Source organism: Grammomys surdaster, unplaced genomic scaffold (assembly GCF_004785775.1).
Source record: "Grammomys surdaster isolate TR1022 unplaced genomic scaffold, NIH_TR_1.0 184, whole genome shotgun sequence".
NCBI classification, from domain to species: Eukaryota; Metazoa; Chordata; class Mammalia; order Rodentia; family Muridae; genus Grammomys; species Grammomys surdaster.
The window spans coordinates 7,447,626-7,471,794 of record NW_021604629.1 but is presented as its reverse complement, the minus strand read 5'-3'; the positions used below and the strand labels follow the sequence as shown (position 1 = coordinate 7,471,794).

Below are 24,169 nucleotides of genomic sequence, written 5' to 3'. Positions count from 1 at the left end.
AAAAAAAAAAAAAAAAAAGACATCTGAGGGATGAGAAATTTGGTTTCAGTTACATTCAGAGAGGTTTAATACTGTAATCACGTTAGATTCATAGTCAAGGAAACTATAATCAGACACAAAACTGAGTTCAAATCAAGATCCTAAAACCTAGGACGAAAGAGAGCTATAATATTATCAAGGTGAATACAGAGCTATTACAAAACACCCTCAAGTTTCCTGGATAAATGTACCACTGGTATTAATTGACGTCATTTAGTATATATCTATATTATGGTCACATGACTTTTTACATTAAATTCTCTAATATTTACTTAAAATTCAATGATTCAGTCATACTGGACACATTCCAAATGTTCAATATCCACATGTAGCTATAGGCCACAACTTAGTGCAGATGTAAAATATTTGTCTCTGCATTAATTTATTTTGTATAGCATGGATCCAGAGACTTGTATTAGAAAAGAGTGGTGGTTGCTGCTGTTTTACAGATTCCTGACTATCTCAGTTGTGGTTTCTATTGCTGTAATTAAATTCCATTACCAAAGGCGACTTGGGAGAGGAAAGGATTTATTCATATCAGCTCTTACCTCTCAGTTCACACTCCATCACTGACAGAAGTCAGGGAAGGAACTCGAGGTGGAGGCCACAGAGCAGTGGGGCTTAATGCTTGCCCTACAGTGTCTGCTCAGCTTGTCTTATAGTCCCCAGGACACAATCAGCCCCGGGGTGGCTACATCCACAGAGATCTCGGCCCTCGCACATTGATCAGCAATAAAGAAAATGCCCTACCAGCTTTGCCTAAAGTGCGTGATAGAACTGGGGTTCCTCTTCCAAGATGACCCTAGCTTATGTCAAATTTATATAAAACTAGCTAACACACAATGTTGTCCCAACTATGTATAAAGAACATTTGGAAATTTATTATGGAGTAACTGCAGCTTCTGTATATTAGAAAAACTATATTTAGCATTTAAGGAATATGTCTATTCAAAGGAGTCATACATCATAAAACCAATTACTTTTTTGACCAAATTTCTAAATCTTTGATGAAAAATATTAGTCTGTCTGAATATGTTTACTGAATCCAGAGAATCTGTGAACCTCATAAACATTTATCAATTGAAGATGAACATTTATCTAGGTCGTATTTTTATTACAATTATCTGAGGCAGAACTTAGATAAAAATGAGTTGAATTTAATACGTCAAACATCTTTAACTGAAAATACATTGCCGTACTTCAAATGTAAAGAGTAAAACCAAAACTTAAACCCAACTAGGTATTTCCAAGATGATGATTCCTTCCTAGGACAAAGAAACCTAAGTCTTCAGCTTACTCCTCTTTCCTGTTTCTCATTAGCCTGTATCATACTTTAATTTAAAAAAAATCATGTTTACATTCAAGACAAAATTTTTTACTGCTTCTCATTCTTCTGTACTATAAATTATTCATACTTCACTCTACTGTTCTACACATTAAAGGTTTATGAGAAAGGAATTAATTTGATCAAACACAACAAAATTTAAGTTAAAAAACATAAGAGAATGTGGTAATTATAATTACCTGAGTATACTTCACACATAAATCTTAACATTGAGCTTAACAATATGAATATCTATGTATCAATCCTGCCATCTACTGTTTCAAATGTGTAAATTACACAGCTCAAACAAAGTTTAGCTTGACACCTGCTCAATAGTAAGATCGTGTAGCCTAACATGGAATTTCCATTCATTACAACTCAACTACCTCAGATAACTGACTGAAAAGAAGTTTCTACCCACACAAGAAAAAGATTAATATCTTTCATGGCTTTCAAAGGGCATAAGAATTGAATCCTCTGTTATTGAGGAAATGGTATTTATTAATATTCATAAAATTTTAGTTCCTGTATTTTCCCAGCCTCATTTAACTGTGATTTCTGAGTTAAGGTATTTCATTTCAAGCTAGTTCTCTAGGGATTATAGAATATGTATGTAGTCTTGCTTTAAGTAGGAACAGGATTTGGAACATTCTCGCTACCTTAAACAAGCAACTATGATAAGACTAGAGAATATGATTTGTCTTTTCCAAGGCAGTAACTGGCATACTACACAATGGATTAGTGACTGCTTCCATAAATTTGAAAGATGCCCAACCATAATAATAGAAAGTGTGCCTAGCATGTAGGAGTGCTCTAGGTTTCAGCCTCTGCAGAAGAGGCCAAAAGGGCCCAGGAATACAGTATGTTTAATTGATTTTAGTTCCCCTAAGCCAGAGGTTCTCAACCTGTGGGTCACAACCCCCCGGGATGCAAATGACCCTTTCACAGAGGTCACCTAAGACCATCAGAAAACAGATTTTTCACACTATGATTCATAACACTAGTAAAATTACAGCTATGAGGTAGCAACAAAAATAATATTAGGTTGGGAGTCAACACAACATGAGGAACTGTATTAAGGGGTCACAGCATTAGGAAGGCTGAGAACTATTGCCCCAAGCCATCTCATAGATATGGTATTTAAAGATTCCAACATCCTCTGTATCCAGCTGGCCTAAGCTTTGATAAATTGTTACTTTCTTTTTAATAGTTTCTTGATTGAAACTATTATTGATAAGGTAGGCTACACAAGCTTAATAAAAACAAGAGGTAACTCAAAACTGTATTTTCTCACCATGCATCTGAAAAACCACATAAAGACAGAAAAGGTAGTAACCCTACTCCAAAGAAACCTCCAACCATATCTAGAATTCTCTGATTTTTCTTTTCTTTGGAATAATATTTTGAGCAATACTTCCCTCGAGTTAAACTTGCCCTTCAAGTCATCCATAGCACTACACTCTTCAGAAGCCTTCACTCATTCCTAGAATAGTATTTCTCCGCCTTATAGTTAACTTCCAATACTTTATCTCATTCCATTTTTTTTTCATTGACATAGACAAGAACTAAAACACTAGCTAGAGGTCTCAATATAGCCTCTATATTTGGGGCCTTCTCAGACTTTACATCGTTTAAGAATTACAACCTACATTGTACTAAAATACTGAAACAATTCTTTCTTGATTTTAAAACTACAACAAACTTGTCAAAAAAGGGGGGGGAAGGATGCTTTACATTGAAAAGGTTCCCAGAGTTTTACCTTGAAACACTGAGTTCTTGGTAAGGCCTCCTGCCACTGCTGCGATCCAATCTTGAGTAGTGCTCACTAGTCAGCCATGCTGATGCTCCTGAGTTCCTCCTCAGCTGTGGAGTTGGGAAACTGGTTCTGCTACTCAATCCCTGTCGAATAATTTCAAAACAGCTAAATTATCATCCTTTAATATGTTACATATAATGACACATCAAAAATCAATATAATACATACATGTAAAACAAAAATTCACTCTGAAAATCTTCCAATTTTCTACTTCCACTTCCAATTTCCACATTTGATATTGTTAACTATTTATTTTTTCTTAATCAAAAAGCTCCTGAACTCTTATGATAAACTACACTTTTTAATTTTTACATTTTATTTATAGTTTCAAGAGTGAAAAAAATCAAAACTTAAAAAGTGGTCATGGATGACTGACACTAAAAATCCACTTCAGAGTACAAGGTAGGGCCCAGGGTAGTCACCACTTTTTATATTTTCAGCATAAGGTAAATAAGCTCATAATAGCTAATGTGGGAAAGCTCCAGGTTCTCAGTTACCTTTAAAATTAATGATTAACTTAAGTACAGAGCATCTTAAATGTTATTTTACTGTAATTTTTGAGTAAATCCTCAATTGATCTAAACATCAGGTAAAGGGAATAATACTTTCCTTAAACTATTATAAATAAATGTGCCCATGATGTACATCTAATATAATGTCTGCTTTATACATTTCCTGCATTAGAGACACTACAACAATATCAGAAAGCTAAATACTGTATTTATGTTTTCATGAGAACACTGATTTTACAAAAGTTCATGGTAAGTTAGATGTAATACAACCCTAGTTTGTAACCTATGTAAAAAAAAACAAAACAAAACAAAACAAAAAACCACACTTCTACTGAATTATCTGTCCCCTGTTGCCTGCCTCTGGATCCCCTTCCCATAAGCTAGCCCTCAATGTGAGAAAATGTGCTTAGCCCTGCTGGGACTTGATGTGCCTGGGCAGCCTGGTACCCATAGGGGACTTCCCCTTGGGGAGGAGTATTGGGGAGAGGGACTAGTCAGGTGGGACTGGGGGAAGTGGGGGCTTCGATCAGGATATAAAGTGAATAAATAAATTAATGAAAAAAAAGAATCATTTGTTCCCATCCCCTTTCCTTTTACTAATTATTTTTTCACAAATTCTGAGACTATTTTCTGATTTAAAATAAACCTTTGTGTTTATATGCTTTTCTAAAGTCAGAGACAAATTAGATGTCAAATTCTAATAAGGAGTTTAAAGAACATAAAGAAAAGGTAAGATTGTTACTTCCTTGTTTTTAAATGAATTACATCAGCAGATTCCAGTACTCTAAATTACTATAATTAACTACAAAGCTTAGAAAATGAGCTATTTAGACATTCTACTTAATTAATATCATGTTTAAAATATTTTTTAAATCTACAAGAAAACTTTTCTATACACTAAATACAACAGCATAATAATGTTTTCAGTGGGGCTTTTCTGATTACAATAGTTTTCTTTTTTAAAGTTTTAGGACAAAGTCTTAGTATGTAGCAGTCCTCAGTTTCCAAATCCCCAGTGTTGCAGTTACAGGAGGGAGCAATTATTCCCTGCTAATGATTACAATTTTAAAGAATTACTCTCTTTAAAAATCACTACCTTAGACTAATGTCAGTGGAAAATGAATAAGAAAAACATATTGGGTGAAAACTCAAGAATAGTTAAGAGTTTCGTTAACTACTATCATCCCCTTAGGGTGCTTGCAAGTATGTGGTGTACTAAAAAGTTACAGGAATCAAGACCATTGTGAGGTGAACTCTAGTGAATATGGACACTATTTTTTAAACTTTTTAAAAGTAGAAACTTCAATTAACTATCTACAACCCAGATGATCAATAGTTTTAAAGTCTACAACTGTCCTTGCTTAAGTTTTCAACATTTATAAACCCTAATATTGAGACTGACAAAACCAAATTAACTCAAAAAAACTCCTTCTAGGTTCTGTATAAACTAGTACAATTTTTAAAAACTAACTTATATGAATTTTATCTTTCCTTAGTCAGTTCTTAGCAATTAAACTACAATAATCCCTAAAATATTTCTAGCTTTAAAGCCTTATGATTTTAGATATTGGAGAGCTGTCACAACTCAACAATAGATAGGTAACAGCAAAATAAACCAGCATAATGTGTACCAAGTTAATATATCCTATATGTATTAGTTTCTAAAGTAAATCTTATTTCTAAGTACCAAGACAAAATTAATTCCATATCTAATTATGGAAAAACCAGTGCTCACTGAGCTGTAAAAATGCCAGGAAGTAAACAGAGTTAGGGTTTTAAATCTGTAAAAGTTATTTAGTAATAATAATATATTATTATATTGGCCATTTGTCCTTGGTTCGACCAATGTAATTCCTGAACTCTATAAATGAAAAGAGATTAATGACATGATCTCTCTTATATAAGCCTAGAATTAAGTTCCTTGCTGTTTTCTACTTGTTACTATGATATCAAATAGTTCTTAGCACAAAAATGATAACTGCTAAATATAACAGTGATACTTAAAATAAAAATTGCTAGAGGCATTACATTTGCCCAGCATATATGTAAGGCCCTGGGTTCAATCCTCAGCCCTGGGAAGAAATTACTGAAAAGTGAGTGCAGAATTGCTTTCATTTATAACTGTCCATAAAGCTTCAGCAGCATGATATAAAAGAAGTTGATCCTTGGGAAAGAAATGGTGTATTATATAACATTTAGAGGAATCTTTTAATGAAAACGAATCATTAAATGAGATAAATAAGGCTGGATGGTTACTGTATTTTAACCTTGTGAAGTTTTCGATCTCCTTTCTCTACTGGATCTTCTACTTCAGAGCAGGGGTAAAATCCAGGAAATGGTGTAAAAGAATTCATCTTTGGCCTACAGGAACCTGAGAAAGCACCCATCAAGCTACTGATACTCCGCAAAGAAGAAATGACTTGTGGGGGAAGGCTTGGGTCAATCAGAAGGTCTGACACCATGTTGCGAGCTTCATTTAGCACTGAAAGATCAACTCCATTTCCTCCTCCAGAATTCTAAAAAACAAAAAAAAATGAAAAATATGTATTTGTTATACAGAAAGCTTAACACTAAAAAAAAAAATCTGATTTAAGGCAGCTACAGGTTATCTTCTGCAGGTGGATGCACACATGTGCACTGTATTGTGACTTTCCAGAGGATGATATTCTGCTGTTACTTTGCTTCTGGCAGTTCAATCCAAAGGGACTGGAGGAGAAAGCACTTCTGCTACTTCCCTTGCATTCATTTCTATCTTCTGTCTTGACTATGAGTCTTTGCCCTTTCCTGCTCTGAATACTTGTCTATGTTGTGTTGCCTTGAATGTATACTATAGTATTTAATTCAGCTTTTCTAGTTTTAGGCCAGAATTGGTCTAATGCCAACTAATCTCTCTCATTGAAAGTAATTTGAGAATAATACTGCTTTCCACAGAAAAGTGGTTGAAATACATATCAGAACTAAATAAAGATGTGAGCTCATGTTTAAGCATCTCTGAAATTATTATATAAGAATGATTAGAGATGGCCTAAGAGAGACTGGGAACGTTAATTCTTCAGTATGAGAAAATACATCAAGTTGAACATGTATGAGCTGTGTACCTTTAGCAATGAATGCTACACTTTGATAAGGGCAGAGATGCCTAACATCATACACAAGCCTGTCGGACAAGCCCACGATTCTGTCCTTACTACTTTATCTTTAGATTTTGCCAGTAATTTAGATTCCCTTTTAACTGGAAACTGGGTATCTTTGTGAATATGAATGATAACAAAGTCCATTATAGTAGCTCATCAAGAAGCTATACCATTTCAAGTCAGGTGTGGCCTACTCCTTGATTTTGTCAGACTACTGTGGTAACATAATTTTGCTTATCAAGGTCCAGAGAACATTTTCATCCTAGGGGTATTGTGGCTGATGCATATACTGTTTAAAAATAAAATTTAGTATCGGGGAGCCCAAAGGGTACAGATTAGATGACTCTGTTGGTCTTCCTGTGGAGTCCCTATTCTCTTCAGTCCCTCAATTCTTCCCTCAACTCTACCATAAGACTCCACAAGCTCCATCTAATGTTTGGCTGTGAGTCTCTGCATCTTTTTCCATTGGCTGCAAGGTGAAGCCTCTCTGAGGACAGTTAGCATAGGTTCCTGTCTGCAAGCATGGCAGAGTAACATTAATAGTGTCAGGGATTGGTTCTTGCCATGGGAAAAGCGAGCATGTGCTGGACCTGAACCCCCTGCACATATGTAACAGATGTGCAGCTTGGTCTTATTCAGGTCCCCCAATAACTGTAGCAGGAGCTGTCTCTGAATTTGTTGTCTGCCTGCCTGTGGACCCTGTTCCCCTAACTGGGCCACCTTACCTGGCTTCAGTGGGAGAAGATGCACCTAGTACTGCAATGACTTGATGTGCCGGAGAGGGGAGCAGGAGAGGTGTAGCTTGTGAGGAGATAAAGAGGGAGGAATGGGAGAAGTATCTGAGCGAGGGGGTCTTGGGAGGGGGACAGATATTGGGATGTAAAGTGAATAAATAAATTAATTAACTAAAAGAAGAAAGTGGAAACAACTATCGTGGGAATAAAGGGAACTACTAGAAGGGAGTGGGGAAGATTATGGGAAGGGAAATATGCCCAACATACAGTATTACACAGTATGATATAAACACTTAAACATCTTATTAATGAAAATTAATCAATAAATATCTGCGTCATGAAAAAAACAAAAACAAAAACCCAGGGGTTAGAGTGATAATTCAGCAGTTAAAAGCACTTGCTGCTCTTCCTGAGGACCTGGGTTCATTTCCCAGCACCCACATGGTGGCTCCCAACCGTCTGTAACTCCAGACATTCTCTTCTTGTCTTTGAAACATACACATGGTGCATAGGCATGCATACATACAGCCATAACACACAAAATAATAAAATAAACTAAAAACATTTAAATACAAAATAAAAATCATCCGTTCAAAGGAGCATTTTTTTTAAAGTTGGTGTTGAGATAACTAGTGAAATAAAGCTGAGGTTAATTCAAACTCCTGTAACATAAATAATTAAATACTTAAGGTCTCTTTCACTGTAAAAAAATTTTTCAAAATGCCATATGAAATACAATTTTATAGAGTAGACTATACATGCAAATATTTGTAAGTTAAAAAGATCTGCCCAAATAAAAACTCAGCAGTTTGTATAAAATATAATAGCATGTGTTTCCAAGTTATTTTTCTCTTTCTCCTCATACTCCTATTTTCATTTTCTGATAATGATATATAATGCTTTAGTGATAACAATGAACTTAATATATACATTATTCCATTTCCATTATGTATACATATATAAAATGTGAAAATAAGAAACAACTATTAGGCCAGACAGTGGTGGCACTTGCCTTTAATCCCGGCACTTGGGAGGCAGGGGCAGGCAGATTTCTGAGTTCGAGGCCAGCCTGGTCTACAGAGTGAGTTCCAGGACAGCCAGGGCTACACAGAGAAACCCTGTCTCGAAAAACCAAAAACAAAAAGAAAGAAAAGAAAACTCTTCACTTAAAAGAAAAAGAAAAAAGAAACAACTATTAAAAGTCAGGACAGGGATTCTCACTGGGGATTCACGCAGGTGAGGCTCTGAGGCCACAGTAATGCTTTGCTTTTACATGGGTACTAGTCAAATGGGAGGTTTAGCTTGTGGGAATCCACTGAACCATACAATTTTCTGTACATATGTTAAAAATAAGTAAGAAGTATTTTTTTAGAAAAGAAATTAGATCATTTTGTTTCCCTAATAAAATGTTTTGCCAGTTGATTTAGTGTTTCATATATGGCCTAAAATCTGTTTCTCTCCCTTTTGTACATCAGAATCCCATACCAAAAAGCAAAAAGATAAAAATAAAAATAAATCAGCTTGTCCTCATTAAAAAGATATTAGTTATTTTTGGTCCATGATTATATTAGAAGTACTTTCAAAACAACTACTTGGTTTTTTATTTTTTTCTTTTATATTTAATAAACTTTTATAAATCTACTTCCATGAAGATTCTGTCTTAGTTCGGAAAAAGAGCATTTTATTATACAGAAATCCTGTGAGAGCAGCTTTACCTAAAGGATGGGTAATTTCAACAGACATCAGTATTGTTCATACTCACCTGGTAATGAGGTTTACACCACTGCTTCAAGTCCCAGTCCCAGAGAATCATCTGTAAAAGAGCACTGAGTTACAAGTGCATGAACAAACACATCCAGAGGCAAGCTGCACCTTATCCACTGACGAGGATGCTTTCAACAGCTCAGATATCAGAAAGGGAATGGCGAGATGAAAATAAAAATAATCTCTTTACAGATAACTTCAGTAATTTATATACTCTATAACTGAGCAATCTGAAGACTAAACCATTTTCAGAACAAAAGCACTACCGTAACATATATTAACCTTCAAATATTTATTGTTTGGCTGGAAAGATGGCTCAGAGGTTAAGGGCACTCACTGACCTCACAGATTGACCCAGGATCAAATCCCAGTACTCTTATCGGGTGGCTCACAACTACCTGTACCTCCAATTCTAGGAGATCCAATGCCCAGCTCTGGACTCCATGGGCATTGCATACATATGGAACACATACAGACAAACATATACACATGAGTAAATTTTTAAAATTAAATATAAAACTATCATAAAAAAGGAAAAACAGATCCAAAAGCATGTCACTGAAAATATAAAAAAATATTAACTAGAAGCAGACACACCACACCCCCCAAAAGAGTCATCATAATCTTTAGCTGGAATCTGTGTGTAGAGCTATCTCGTCCTCTGGACAAATTTTCAGAACTTCTTGTGTCCTAGGTTAAATTACATTTGAGGAAATGGTTTATAAGAATCAAAGTATACTCCTTTCAATACACAAAGAAGCAGTGCCTGCTTTTGTTTCTTTCAAGACTACTGGTGTGACTCTCAGCCCAGCCTTGCTTTCTCTGCTTCTTCTTGCCTATCTGGCTTGTCTAATACAGCAGTCACTGCATTCAACAAGACGGTTAACTTGAAGTAACTGATCTGTCACAGCCATGACAATCTATTTCTAAAAACTGTCTTAAGTTAATGAGTAAGTTTCTTCTTTTGGCTTAACTAATTCCTTATAATTGCTATTTTCTATAAGGCTTTGAACCCTAATATTGAATAGGCCTTTAAATTTTTTTTAAATCCTAAAATGTTCTTCATACATCACTACTTATATTGTTTCTTATTCTTAGGCTTATGCCTTTTGGTACCAAAAATCTTTTTGAAGACTTGTTTTAGTAGCTGATTCATGTTACATATCACTAAGGCCACTTTCTGAAGACATGAGAGGGGAGCTTTATTTCTTGGTCTCGTCCTCCTTAAAAGGTCTATTTTTGCGCAATTTAATTTTTTTTTATTTAAAATATACTTCTCCCATATAGGTTCCCTACCTTTCATTCAAACTAATGGCCTCTTTTTTCTTGTTGTGTGTGTGTGTGTGTGTGTGTGTGTGTGTGTGTGTGTATACATACACACAGGTATATGTGGTAAGGGATTATTAGTTGTGAGAATCCCCTTGTTTTCTTTGTTTGTTTTTGGGGTTTTTTGTTTGTTTGTTTTTTTAACACATCCCCAGCAGGCAGGCTATGATACATGCAGTAGCCAATCTTAAGTTCACAGTATCTTCTGAGAAGCCAGGATAGGATCCTCATCCTTCTCATCCAAACCACCTTCTCAGGCTTGCACACAAAGGCTATGCTCACACACATGCCCTTCTTCCAGCCAAGGTGTATTTTCCTGCTATCCAACTTGGAACGGACAATCGAAGACTTACAGATGATAAAGCCCATCTTTTATCAGCTTGCAGATCTGCTGGAAGGGACTGGCAGTGGCAATTCTGTGGTCTCACTGGGGTCCATCCAGACCTCCTTTTTGCCTTAGCAGACACCATTTTAAAAAGCAAGCCTCTCTTGAAGCATGAGCATACTCATGGTATTGATACAGAGACAGGCAGGAAGATCAATGGAATAGAATTGAAGACCCAGAAATGAAACCACACACCTATGGTCACTTGATCTTTGACAAAGAAACTAAAAACCGTCTAGTGGGAAAAGAACAGCATTTTCAACAAATGGTGCTGGTTCAACTGGAGGACAACATATAGGAGAATGCAAATCGATCCATTCTTATCTCCTTGTACAAAGCTCAAGTCCAAGTGGATAAAGGACCTTCACATAAAACCAGTTACACTGAAACTAACAGAAGAGAAGGTGGGGAAGAACCTCGAATACCTGGGCACAGGGGGAAAGTTCCTGAACAGAACACCAATGGCTTATGCTCTAAGATCAAGAATTGACAAATGGGACCTGATAAAATTGCAAAGCTTCTTGTAAGGCAAAGCACACTGTCAATAGGACAAAACAACAACCAAAAGATTGGGAAAAGATCTTTACCAATCCTACATCTGATAGAGGGCTAATATCCAAAATATACAAAGAACTCAAGAAGTTAGACTCCAGTGAATCAAATAACCTCTGGGCTACAGAGCTAAACAGAATTCTCAACTGAGGAATACCAAATGGCTCAGAAGCACCTAAAGAAATGTTCAACATCCTTAGCCATCAGGGAAATGCAAATCAGAACAACCCTGAGATTCCACCTCACACCAGTCAGAACGGCTAAGATCAAAAACTCAGGTGACAGCAGATGCTGGGGAGGATGCAGAGTAAGAGGAACACTCCTCCACCTCCTCCACTGTTGGTGGGACTGAAAACTGGTACAACCATTCTGGAAATCAGTGTGGCAGTTCCTCAGAAAATTGGACATGGTATTACCTGAGGACCCAGCTATACCACTCCTGGGCATATACCCAGAAGATGCTCCAACATATAACAAGGACACATGCTCCACTATGTTCATAGCAGCCTTATTTATAATAGCCAGAAACTGGAAAGAACTCAGATTTCCTTCAACAGAGGAATGGATACAGAAAAAGCAGTACATTTACACAATGGAATATTATTCGGCTATTAAAAACAATGAATTCGAGAAATTCTTAGGCAAATGGATGGAACTAGAAAATATTATCCTGACTGAGGTAACCCAATCACAAAAGAACACACATGGTAGCACTCACTGATATGTGGATATTAGCCCAAAAGCTCACAATATCCAAGACACAACTCACAGACCACATGAAGCTTATGAAGAAGGAAGACCAAAGTATGGGTGCTTCAGTCCTTCTTAGAAGGAGTAATACTCATGGGAGCAAATATGGAGACAAAGTGTGGAACAGAAACTGAAGGAGGGGTTGTCTGGAGACTGTTACATCTGGGTATCGATCCCATGTGCAGTCACCAAAGGTAGACACTGATGTGGATGCCAGAAGTACATGCTGACAGGAGCCTGATATAGCTGTCTCCTTAGAGGTCTACCAGAGCCTGACATATACAGAGGCAAATGCTCACAGCTAACCATTGAACTGATCATAGAGTTCCCAATAGAGGAGTTAGAGAGAAGACTGAAAGAGCTGAAAGGGTTTGAGGCCCCATGGGAAGAGCAACAGTACCAATCAATCTGAGCTCCCAGAGTCTAAACCACTAGCCTTGGAGCACATAGGGAGGAACCCATGGCTCCAGCTGTATATGTAGGGGAGGGGAGCCTTGTCCAGCATAAGTGGGAGAGGAGATCCTTAGTCCCGTGAAGTCTGGATGCCCCAGTGTGGGGGAATTCAAGGGTGGGGAGGTGGGAGTGGGCGGGTGGGTGGGGGCACATCCTCATAAAAGCAGGAGGAGGGGGATGGGATTGGGGGTTCCTGGATGGGGAGGAAATGGGGAAAGGGGATAACATCTGAAATGTAAATAAAATATCCAATAAAAAAATTTTAAAAAAAAGACTAGTGTAAAAACTTGGAATTGGACTAGGAAGTTGTGAGAAGATGGGTAGCAGAATGTGCCTACCTTAAGCACTTAAAGAATTGTTCTGAGCCCACTGTGTTAGATACAGCCTATAAAGAAACTAGTTCATGGAAGAAATTCCCCAACACTCAGGAGGCAAAAGAGGAGAATCTCTGCAAGTTTGAAATGTGCCTGATCTACATTTCAATTTCTTGATCAGCCAGAGCTACATGGGGAGGCCTATAAATAATAATATGTATTTAGTTAAAATTTAAAATGAAGTGAACGAATCTTTCTATTTGTGACACTAAATGGTCATACAGACTCTTCAAGTGGTTAGTGAAACAAAAGCCGTGGCTGTCATTAGAAAGAAGGGAATTGAAGAACCGAGTCATAAGGACTGTAGGCTGCTTATCGACAGAAACACCAGGTATTTTCCTCAGGACCTTGATGACGCTGTATTTATAAGCTGTAAAGGTTCATTTTCTTGAAAAATCTTCTTTAAAAGACTACCAGTGTAAGATTCAGCTCAGTGGTCTGTTCTGATTCTCTCTGGCTTCATCCTGTAGCTAGTTTTCTTTCTCTTGTGGTAAAGTGAAGAGGGATCAGGGCCAAGTAAGGTCAGTGGACAGTAGGAAGGAAGTAGAGAGACCCCAGGGGATCAGGCAAAAAAATAAAATAAAATAAAATAAAGTAAAATAAAATAAGATAAAATAAAATGTGATAGTAGACCCATGATGCTTGACTTTAATCTTTATATTTTATGCATACTCTAAACATACTTATTCTGCTTTGGCTAAAAAGAGATTAGGGAGACAAAGAAATAGAGATAGTTATTAGAAAACAAGCTTAAGAAATTATGACATAAAAGCAAGAGTGAAATGAATCCAGTTATCAGACATTTTGCATGGCAGACTCTGGGGCATTATTTGTACTTGATGCTAGAAGAAGTAGCCAGACTAGAAACAAAGAGGCAGCTAAAAGAGCAAAACATTTTTTGCAGTGCTAGGTAGAACCCATATCTCATGCATTCTAGGCAAGTTCTCTACTACTGAGTCACAGCCACAACCAAGGAGGGAAACATCTGATGAAAGTATTGCTAAATGTGGCTGTAATATCAAATTATGCATGTGTAACTAATGCATACACATTTATAATGCTAGAGGAAATTTTTAACTAGAAAACATAAATAATATTGGTCAATACTTATCAAATTATGATCTTTGACTTACTTGCTGTTCCACAGTATCTGTAGTTACAGAGATTAAAGAAAATACTGTATTTCATAATTGTAAAATCTAAATTTAATTCTTTGTCCCATATAAATTTCAGTATTATCATCTTTAAAAGTTACTAACGTTATAAAGTAAATACTCCATAGTCCAAAGCATGCTTATTTGGTAAGAATACAAATTAACTGAAGTATTTAGTCTCATTGAAACATAAATAATATCTCTTAAATTTGTACTTTTCCTGTTGCATTCTGTATCCCATGTAGAAATAATGAATGGCTCAAACTAAGTTTCCTAAAAACTAATAGCATTATAAATATAGTGACATAAATGTTCAGTCTATCACAAATGATACAAATCTGCAGTGTGACATACAATACTGCTCAAACTCATGAAAGCACTCATGGGGGCAGAAGTGCCACTAGAATATGCCATGGCCACTTTAAAAAAACTGAACTGTATTTTAACTGGTATTCTACTCCCCTATATACTTCTGAATATTGTCTACTTTGGAACTCTGTCAAATTATGATAGGAAAATAGAAACTTTTAAAGGGAATATTAAGACCTCTTTGATAAACAAGAAAATAATGTTTTCATAGATGAAACAAAGGACTTTTATTCTGAATTTTTAAAAAAATCTATCAAGGCACCACTCAGATTGTGAACTCCTCTCTGCCAAAGCACATAAAAGGCGAACCATTGCTGATAGATTTATAACACTAGACACAAGGAGTGGCAACATTATGCTGAAAGAGAAAACAGATCAGTTACAAAAATGTATGGATCATGTGACAGCTCAAGACACCACAAAATAGAAAAAGCACACAAGCAAAGGGGTAAGTGTGCAGAAATTTTACTCCTCTGCTAATGAAAACACTCAGATTCTAAGTACAAGCCATCCCTTGGTAAAGTATAAGCCACACAAGGAAGATCAGCAGCTAGCTTTCTATGTTTATCACAGAATATCCATGTTATAAAAGCTAGGTTGTTCCTCTTTAGTCACAGTTTTGTAAACTTGAGCATCGACTTGAATGTGTGCGTTGGAATCAGGAATGTTCCTAGACAGTATCAGCATCTGAAAAGCAAACAGCAGCAGTAAGAAATAAACGTGCCATACTGACACAAGCCTGCACACTGCTTTTCATTAGCTGAGTGTGAGATAGGACCATGTGGAGCAGACCAAGATGGCCTCAAATTCTTCAATTTCTGACCTTCGTTACTCCACTTCTCAAGAGCTAGAATTATTACAGGTTGTGTTATCATGACCAACTACCCAAAGCTTTTACTTGCAGAAAACAACTGGTACTTAAAACATGATGAGCAAGATCAATATTAACAGCACAAATGTAAACATAATTTTGGCTATAGATTATCTTTTTATGCTTTAGAAAATGGAGCAACTACCAAAATATTTTAAACAAAATATGAAATAATTCTCTCTCTCAAGTTAAGTATGATGTGTCTCATCAAATTAATAATAGCACAAATAGAAAGTAGACATTAGTGAAAATGTTTATAATTTCAATGTCCATGAATGTATAGAAGGAACAGCAATAAACAAGCATGCCTCCCCTCATTTAATTGTGCCTTCACTGTCTCATTGAAATGAAGCAGAAAGGGATTAAATATAAATGAGCCTAAAACATGTAACTTATTTACTTCTTATAACAAAATACCTTTGTTACTACAAAAAGAGATTGCTGAAACAAAAATAATGTGTTTTTAGTTTATGAAAGTAATAAAAATTTATTTTTATAAATTTTTATAATTTATATATTATATTATAGATAAAATACATATTATAAATTTTATAATTTTTTATAAATTTACCTAAAACTGATGGGAGACTATCAAACATACAGAGTGCATAGTGCAAGTACAATTTAATGTTTTCAAGTATTGGTCTAAGTATTTACTCCTCCTATACAATATGTAGCTCTTCTGAAATCTTGCTTCCAGAGAGTCACTGCTCTGCTCTGCATAAATACTTTCCATATCAGCAAAGCTAAGGCATGTAAACTTCAACCTCCATACCACTAGAACAACATAAACAGAAGAGTAAAGCTGAATTCTGAATCACAATAAAAGCATTGCAGTGACTATATAGAGTGCTTTTAAATATTTATATCTATGTCCTTCAAAATGTCAGTACTCATGCATTAACTGAAATGATTGAGTCTTTTCACAAACTATGACTACACATTGAGGCTAATTTTAAGAACACTACTGCTTTTTCTAGGTTACATATGAAATGTATATTCTTTTAAAAATTTTTAGTTTGATAAAGTTGTACCCAAGGATGCTTTTATTTAAATTCAGCTATTCTTTGTGGTTAAAAGTTGAATCCTGATAAAAGTTTCTGTTTGAATATGTTTATAAGTCTAACATGCTTTACAGAGTTCTACAAAACCACCAAAACCACAGTGAATCATCAGCAGTACAACCAGGAGATGTTATCAAGTTCAATTACGTCAATGAGGTTTTACTTCATTTTTCTCTTTGCAGCCCAAAAGAAAAACATATATGCATCCTCAAAAACAGAACTGCAACACTCATGTCGAGTTTAGAAGAATGTGCGCTGTGGTGCATTCCCGTGTGAACTTGAAGCCGTGCCATGTTCTTATGTCTTGAGCTTCATGCTCTTCACATCTATGCTATTGAAACTAAACAAATTTCAGGACTTCCAATTTTTCTAATTCTGTGCCCAGTGGAGACAATCATTTAACTTGGTGCTTATTGAACATAAAAACATAAAAGGTAGACAAAATGTTAAACTGCAGCTGTAGTTTAAAATAGACTCTAAGTGAGGGACTTAGAGAAAGGGAAGAGACTACTATTACGCTAATTTTTTTCTATTGTTCCTAATAATCAGCTAATAGGATGATGTTCATGGTGACTCTGACCATACGCTATACAGCAAAGCAACATTAGGCACATAATATAAATTGTCTCCATTAATATTTACTGTAATTATCCATATTCCTGTAATTCTAGGCCTTCTCCAATTCACATATGAAAAAGTACACATCCCAAAATCATATGACTGGCCATACTTTAGGTTTAATTCTAATGCTTTAGGAATTGTTAGCCATCAGGAAATGCCATATTATACTTACATTTACTGCTGTGTGCTAACAATGTGCCCATTGCTCGGGAAAGCATGTAAAAAGCAAAGCAACTTGACATGCTAGTCTGGTTTTATGCATGAGAAGACAAGGCATGGAGTGGTACAGACTACTCTGCTTTAGCCTCCCAGGCCCATCCTTTGTTCTCCTTTGAACCATAGGAAAGTTAAGTCCTGTATTCTGTGTCAGCTAAACAACATTGCAGCTGGTTTCTGCTTACATTTAACTTACACAGCAGGAGTCAACATCAGGAATCTAGAGTTTACTCAGAAGTAAAACTTAGGTTAATTCCTCTATACTGCTTCCCTGGATCTGCATACCATTCCTCCAGCAACAACTCAGTCCTCCATGACTACAAGTTTTCACAGATGATTCATCAGCTTCAGTGATGACTGAACTCTGAAAACACTGTTCTTCAAGCTACTGGTAAGGTGCTTTCTACTGTTACAAGTCTCTAGTTGTCTAGCTTTCTCTTAGCAATATTCTTAACTGTTTTCATTATCTACAATATTTTTATTAAAACATTATTACTTGAACCATTTTGATGAAATTGTTTTATGCTAGACACCTAAGTCATATAAGACTATCATAACTAAATTTTTTCTGTCACTGCAAAGTGATAGAATATGAAGTTGGGTTTATTTCCGCTGATTTCATTTCCTCCTATTATGCTAAATAGGTGATGGCTTATGTTTTTAATTTATGCTTTTTTAAAAATGAGACCTTTAAGATTTTTTTATATCATCCATCTAGATTGGCGGCTTTTATAAATAAAAGTTGCTCCATATATTCATACAGTAATTCAGTCACTCTATTGTTATAACCCAGGTTCTCTATAACAGTGCAGAGTCACAACATCCACTGATATCTGGTACCTACAGATTAAGGAAGCCACTGTAGCAACACTGAGCAATGGACACAACTAAAAGATCTATAAACAGCTCAAACAAGTAAAACAAAAGTAAAACCTGCCCTGGGTATATTTAGTGCCTAACAAAACATATATAACATATGTTTTTGTTCTTTTTTCCTGAAGACTGAAAAACCAAAACCATCAGACTTATGGGTAAAATAATCATATCCTTACAGAAGGGGAAATAAACCCACCAAATACAAATTTTTTATCTGCTAGAAGTCCTTTTTCTTAGGAATTCTGTTGATAGTGTCTTGATATGCATATCTTTAGATTTATCTGTTATCTCTGCCCAAAAGCAGTACAAAAGAAGAATAGCACACTCCTCTATGGGGGAAAAATAAATCAGTAATTCTTTATGAGGATTCAATTGCAAAATTATAACCTCTTACAGGCTGCCGTCTTGAGCACTGGAATTAATAATCCCAGTTACAGTCCAGAAACAGAAAGACTGCTAGGTTTCAATTTGTAGACACAGGATAGAAAGAACTGTAGGTAATATCTATATATTACTGAGGCTATGAATTTGAAAGAGAAAATATTGTGAACAGATATGTTAATCAATCTGGATTTTTTTATGTCCTCAAATTTGTGTCTGATTTCTATTTTAAAAAGACTGAGCTCAAAGAAAAGAATTCAATATCCAATTCTGGCAACTACAGCACGCACGCACGCACGCACACAGAGAGAGAGAGGGAGAGGGGAAGGGGAGGGGGAGAGGGAGAGAGGGGAGGGGGAGGGGGAGAGAGGGCGAGGGGGAGAGGGAGCCACGGAACGGGAGGGCGAGAGGCAGGGAGGGAGGGAGATTTACATACTCAACATTAGCAATCGTGAAATCAGAATCAGCATTGTTGTTTATGATGATTATAATGAAATTTAGATAAATTAACCTATTAAATGAGTAAATAACTTTAAATTTCCTCTCTTCTTTCCCTTTTCACTCTAATTCAATGTAGACATGTCTGGCTTTTTATTCCCACACTTATTTTTCACATTTAACAATATCATTAACTGTATTTTTTTACCTCACTTCACTTTCAACAACATGTAATTCTCCCTTTACAGTTCTACTCACTGTATACAATAACATCACTTTGCAAATAAATAAAAACTAAGACCAGAGAAACTGATCTCCCTTGTCTTTATAACTCTCTGCCTATCCTTACTCAAAAGAAAAGCCTGTATATAGATGTCCAAGTAAACAAATGAACTACTTCTTCATAGGTCAGACAAACCTTCTACAAAGAAAAATATAAATTTATATCAATTCACCTTTCTAACCAAACAGTTACCTGGTAAGTTTTCCAAGCTAATGAAAATTTATCTAGCAATAAAAGCCGATTTGACATCTCCTGGATCCTATTCTCATGCATACACCACCTTTTTCCCTTGGTTTTTACTCCTTCCTATTTCTTTACTCTCATTAATTCATTTATCCATTTAAAATAAATGCAGTAACACAATAAGCATATATTCCTTAAATTATAAAACTTTTTAAAACTTCCAATTTAATAAGAAAATAATAAGAAACTAGGTTGATCAATTATATTGCCAATATGCAGACTGTGGCCCATAGAAAGTTAGCTTGCTTGATGATGGCTGGTTTCCTAAAGAAATGAAAGGCATTTCTTCCAAAAAGGCCTATGTAGGAAAAATAGCACAGTATACGTAGAACTGTGCCTTTTCCCTACAGAATCTTAAATATCCACCCATCCCTTACAGGACACTAACAAACCAAAGTATGAATGAGCCAAAGTTCAGCCTGAGGAACCAATTGAGTTTATTGAACTACTTACAGAACATGAATAAGGGCTGCTTACAGAAGCAGGCTCAACCCCAAAGCATCCAAGTTTTAACAGAGCATAAATTCCTACTTCTCCACAGCTCACAGGTGGAGTCCCCATTAACTGTCCACAGTCTACACTAGCAACCACAGGACCATGTGCAACCGGGGCAGGATGATACATGAATGGGCAGGACGAGGAGGTGCAGAAGGGAGCAGAAAGAATCCCCAGAGAGGAGTCAATCATCTACTAGAATCCCTCCTTTTATGAAGGAACCTCAGCAGACAATGAAATTAATAATCACAGCTGTTTTGATGAGGATGATGGCTGACATACTCAGAGGAGAGTGGTCTAGAACACTTGGGTGAATTTAAACAACTTCTCACAGGAAAAATCTTGTTTTACCAAGACAAATTTACTTTGCCCTCATCAGCCTTTATTTTAGAACTCAGTATTAAATTTAAGAAATGTCTATTAAACAAAATCAAAGCTAAAGCAACGTTTTTATTTTAATTTACCAAGAAAAAACTTAAAAATCAATTTCTAACCAAATATTCTTCTATTAAAAATAAAATTTTAATAAAAATAAAAATTTGACATTTTTATTTGGGGCTTCTATTTGTCAAACAAAATTATTCAAGTGACCAGCAGTATCTATTTGACACTGCTAGATATTAGCTGAGTAAACACATGTTGTCATGGTAACCAAGCTTACATTTAAGCAAGCAAAGATATTAGTTCCACAGCAACCTGACTTTAAAATGAAAATCAGGAATCTCTCGTTTGCTTAGAAAGATCAAATTCTCCAAAGACTGTCATGATATCCAACAGTTATAAAGCAAAATATGCTAAAATGTTTTACATTCTGCATAACTAAGGAAGCTTTTAAAAGAAGTTTTATAATTGCAGGTAAGTTTAACACTACCTTTCAAAAAATATTAACAGAGTAGAAGACCACTAAATGCTAATTTTCCATATATAACAAGAGATTGGAATAGTAGAACCCTAGGAACTATTTAACACTGGATTGATAGTTACTACAGTGTGGTAAGATTCAGTTAAAGAAACTGGCAAATCAAAATACTACTGCAAGTAACTTTTAACTACCACATCTACATAAAAGCAACTCGAATAGCTTATTTTTCCAAGCTGATTTTTATGATAGTAGCAGTCAAATAAAAATTAACATTTATAGCTCTAAAACACACTGAAAAAAAAAACTAAGTAGTTGTATTAAGATATATCAATAATCAGTGAATTCTTAGATTTTAAAAATAACTTGATTAATAACACAATGATCTTTTCATCGAAATTATGGCTGGTCACTTATTAGTTGGAAAATCCATAGGAATTTTGTGTTCTGCTGAGATTAAAGAGTCTAGTGTAGTGATAAACTGTTATTTTTTTTAACCATCAAACTGTTAAAAAATAAATTCTTGGGTTTTGTTATTTTTTTTTAAACATCAAACTGTTAAAAAATAAATTCTTGGCTTTTGTTGTTATGTTGATAGTCCACAAGGATAGTTAAATAAACCCATGCATGTCATGCACATCAGTGCAGGCCCCTTTTAAAACTCAACAAGTAATCATACAAAACATAGACAAAGTCAGCAACTTCATCCTGCAGGACAAGATCTGTTTTGTTTCTACTGGGATCTTGAAAAGAGAATATCTAGTGCATAATGGCTGCTTAATAAGTACTTATATAATAAATAAATTTATAATATACTTGTTCCATTTAGTAGTTTAAGATTTGATTATAGAGTCTAATAGTGTTATTAATTATGGTAGGTAATAGTTATAAGAGCCACTATATACTTTATTATTTCATTTAAAACTTGAGAGTCAATATTATAGCTTTCCCTAATTCTTTTATAACAAATTATGGCTAAATGTCTAAGCAACTGTGTGACTTTATATGGCAAGTGAATGAGGAGAACAGGAATTTAAACAGATCTTTCTAACCAAAAACAAGAATCCATTTTAATGACAAATTTACAACTCATATTTATGCCATATATGAATTTCCACTACATCAGCATTTTTCATTTTATAAAAAGATCAACTTTACAAAAACATTTTAGAAAATAATTTTTCAAGAACAAGTGACTACAACATATCTTCCTATATTTTATGGTCTGGCTCCTCCCAAATCAGAGTTCTTGCCTCTAAGACATCTACTTCTGATGTAACATCACACACAAAAGTGTACTGCCAATTTATACCACGGACCAAGGACCTAATTACTTCTCTACCAGATGTCAGTGCAGAAAAGAACACACTGTCTAACATTCATTGTGCAGACGAACTGTGCTTTGTAAAATGTAGAGCACTATAAAAATGCTCATAATACTGTGTTACTAAGGCACTGCCTTAAGTACATGTTGTCTAGATTCCTCACACTTAGAATGTGTTATTATTATATAAATAATCTTCCCTCTTAGGCTCCCTCTGTCCTAAAGACTCACCCTGCAAAAAAATTCATTTCTCTACAATGCTAATCTCTTTGGACTGCTATAAAAGTAACTTGTCACCTGGCTTTTGAAGGGTTTTGGACTATGTGGCACAAGAAGACAAGACAGAAGAATGAGGTCAGTTTGCTGATAAAGGAGAACTAACCCCTTTTTAGTCAATACAGGCTTACAACAGCTGGATGGTCCAAGAGAAGCCACAGCTCCTACTTGTGTCCTCCATTCTCTTCCAGCTTCCCTTTGTGTCTCTCTCTCCAGGCCTTTAGTGACAGGGATTATTCCCATAGGTCTCCCCATACTTGAAAATAGTTCTTTGTTACTTGATCTTCAGTGACCAACCAGAGTATGTCTCCCAATGACATACATACAATTTTCTCATATTATTATTCTTGGCATTCAACTAAAGTATTTGTATATGAAGTGTACTAGAAAGGACACTAGACATAAAGTGAGAAATATTTCATTCTGTTTTTAGTTTGACCAATAATAATGTTCCATTAAACTTAAAATTCTTAAGGAATGTGTTCTTGGTTAGAATAAAGATCATCTAAAACCAATTTAAGGAGTTCTGTAGAGTTTTTTTTAATTAAGAGTTAAAACACTACCAACAGGAAATTTATTTCTAGTACTTAATAAGCACAGACTCTTTGCAAATAAAATTTATTTAGTCCAGGAATGACAGAATGAATATTTCCTTTCAGCTGGGTCTCACAGTATTCCTCATCATAAAAGTCAACATGTGGAAAGGACTTTAGATGAAATGCCCCACAGTAGGGAGAAGAAACTTATAGAGCCCACCTCCAGCAGGAAGACAGGGCATCAAATGAGGGAGGGGGTTGCCATTACACAGTCAAAACTATGACCCATAATTGTTCCTGTTTGAAAGAACTACAGGGATGGAAATGGAGAGGAGCCTGAGGAAAAGAAGGTCCAGTGACAGGCCCAAAGTGGGATCCAGCGCAAGGGGAGGTCCCAAGGCCTGACACTATTACTGAGGCTATGGAGCATCACAGAAAGGGACCTATCATGACTGCCTTCCAGAAGACCCAACAAGCAGCTCAAAGAGTCAGATGCAGATATTTGCATCCAAACAATGGACAGAAGCTGACCCCTGTGGACCCCTGTGGTTGAATTAGGGAAAGGTTGAAAGAAGCTGAGGAGGAGGCAACCCTGTAGGAGGACCAGCAGTCTTAATTAATCTGGACTCCCAAAATCTCTCAAACACTGGACCACAAAAACGGCAGCATACACCAGCTGATATGAGGCCCCCAATACATATACAGCAGAGGACTGCTGGGTCTGTGTTCAATCAGAGATGATGCACCTAACCCTCAGGAGACTGGAGGCCTCAAGGAGTCTAGAGGTCAGGTCAGGTGGCGACAGTCTCGAGAAGACAGGGGGGTGGCTTGGAGGTATGAGATGCAGAACAGTCAGAGGGTAGACAGTAGCGGGGAATAAAAACTGGAGTGTAAAAAAAAATAAATAAACAAAAAGTCAATATGCAACTGTTCACATGCATATGCATTGACATTTTATGTATTTCATTTTTAAAAATCTCTTTTCAGTTAAGAGATGTTG

General features: G+C 35.8%; 1 protein-coding gene across 1 annotated transcript in view; it reads right to left on the bottom strand.

Annotated features, from left to right (window-relative positions):
* Positions 1–3,122: 3,122 nt before the first annotated feature.
* The window catches only part of Pde3b (phosphodiesterase 3B), a gene marked incomplete at its 3' end in the record, with an annotated part of 76,387 nt that continues 55,340 nt past the window's right edge, over positions 3,123–24,169 (bottom strand). The window contains exons 2-4 of the mRNA XM_028768034.1: positions 9,322–9,372; positions 5,959–6,207; positions 3,123–3,262 (exon numbers count right to left, since the gene is read on the bottom strand). Coding sequence (XP_028623867.1) covers positions 3,123–3,262; positions 5,959–6,207; positions 9,322–9,372 — 440 coding nt within the window. The remainder of the gene's footprint in view (positions 3,263–5,958; positions 6,208–9,321; positions 9,373–24,169) is intronic.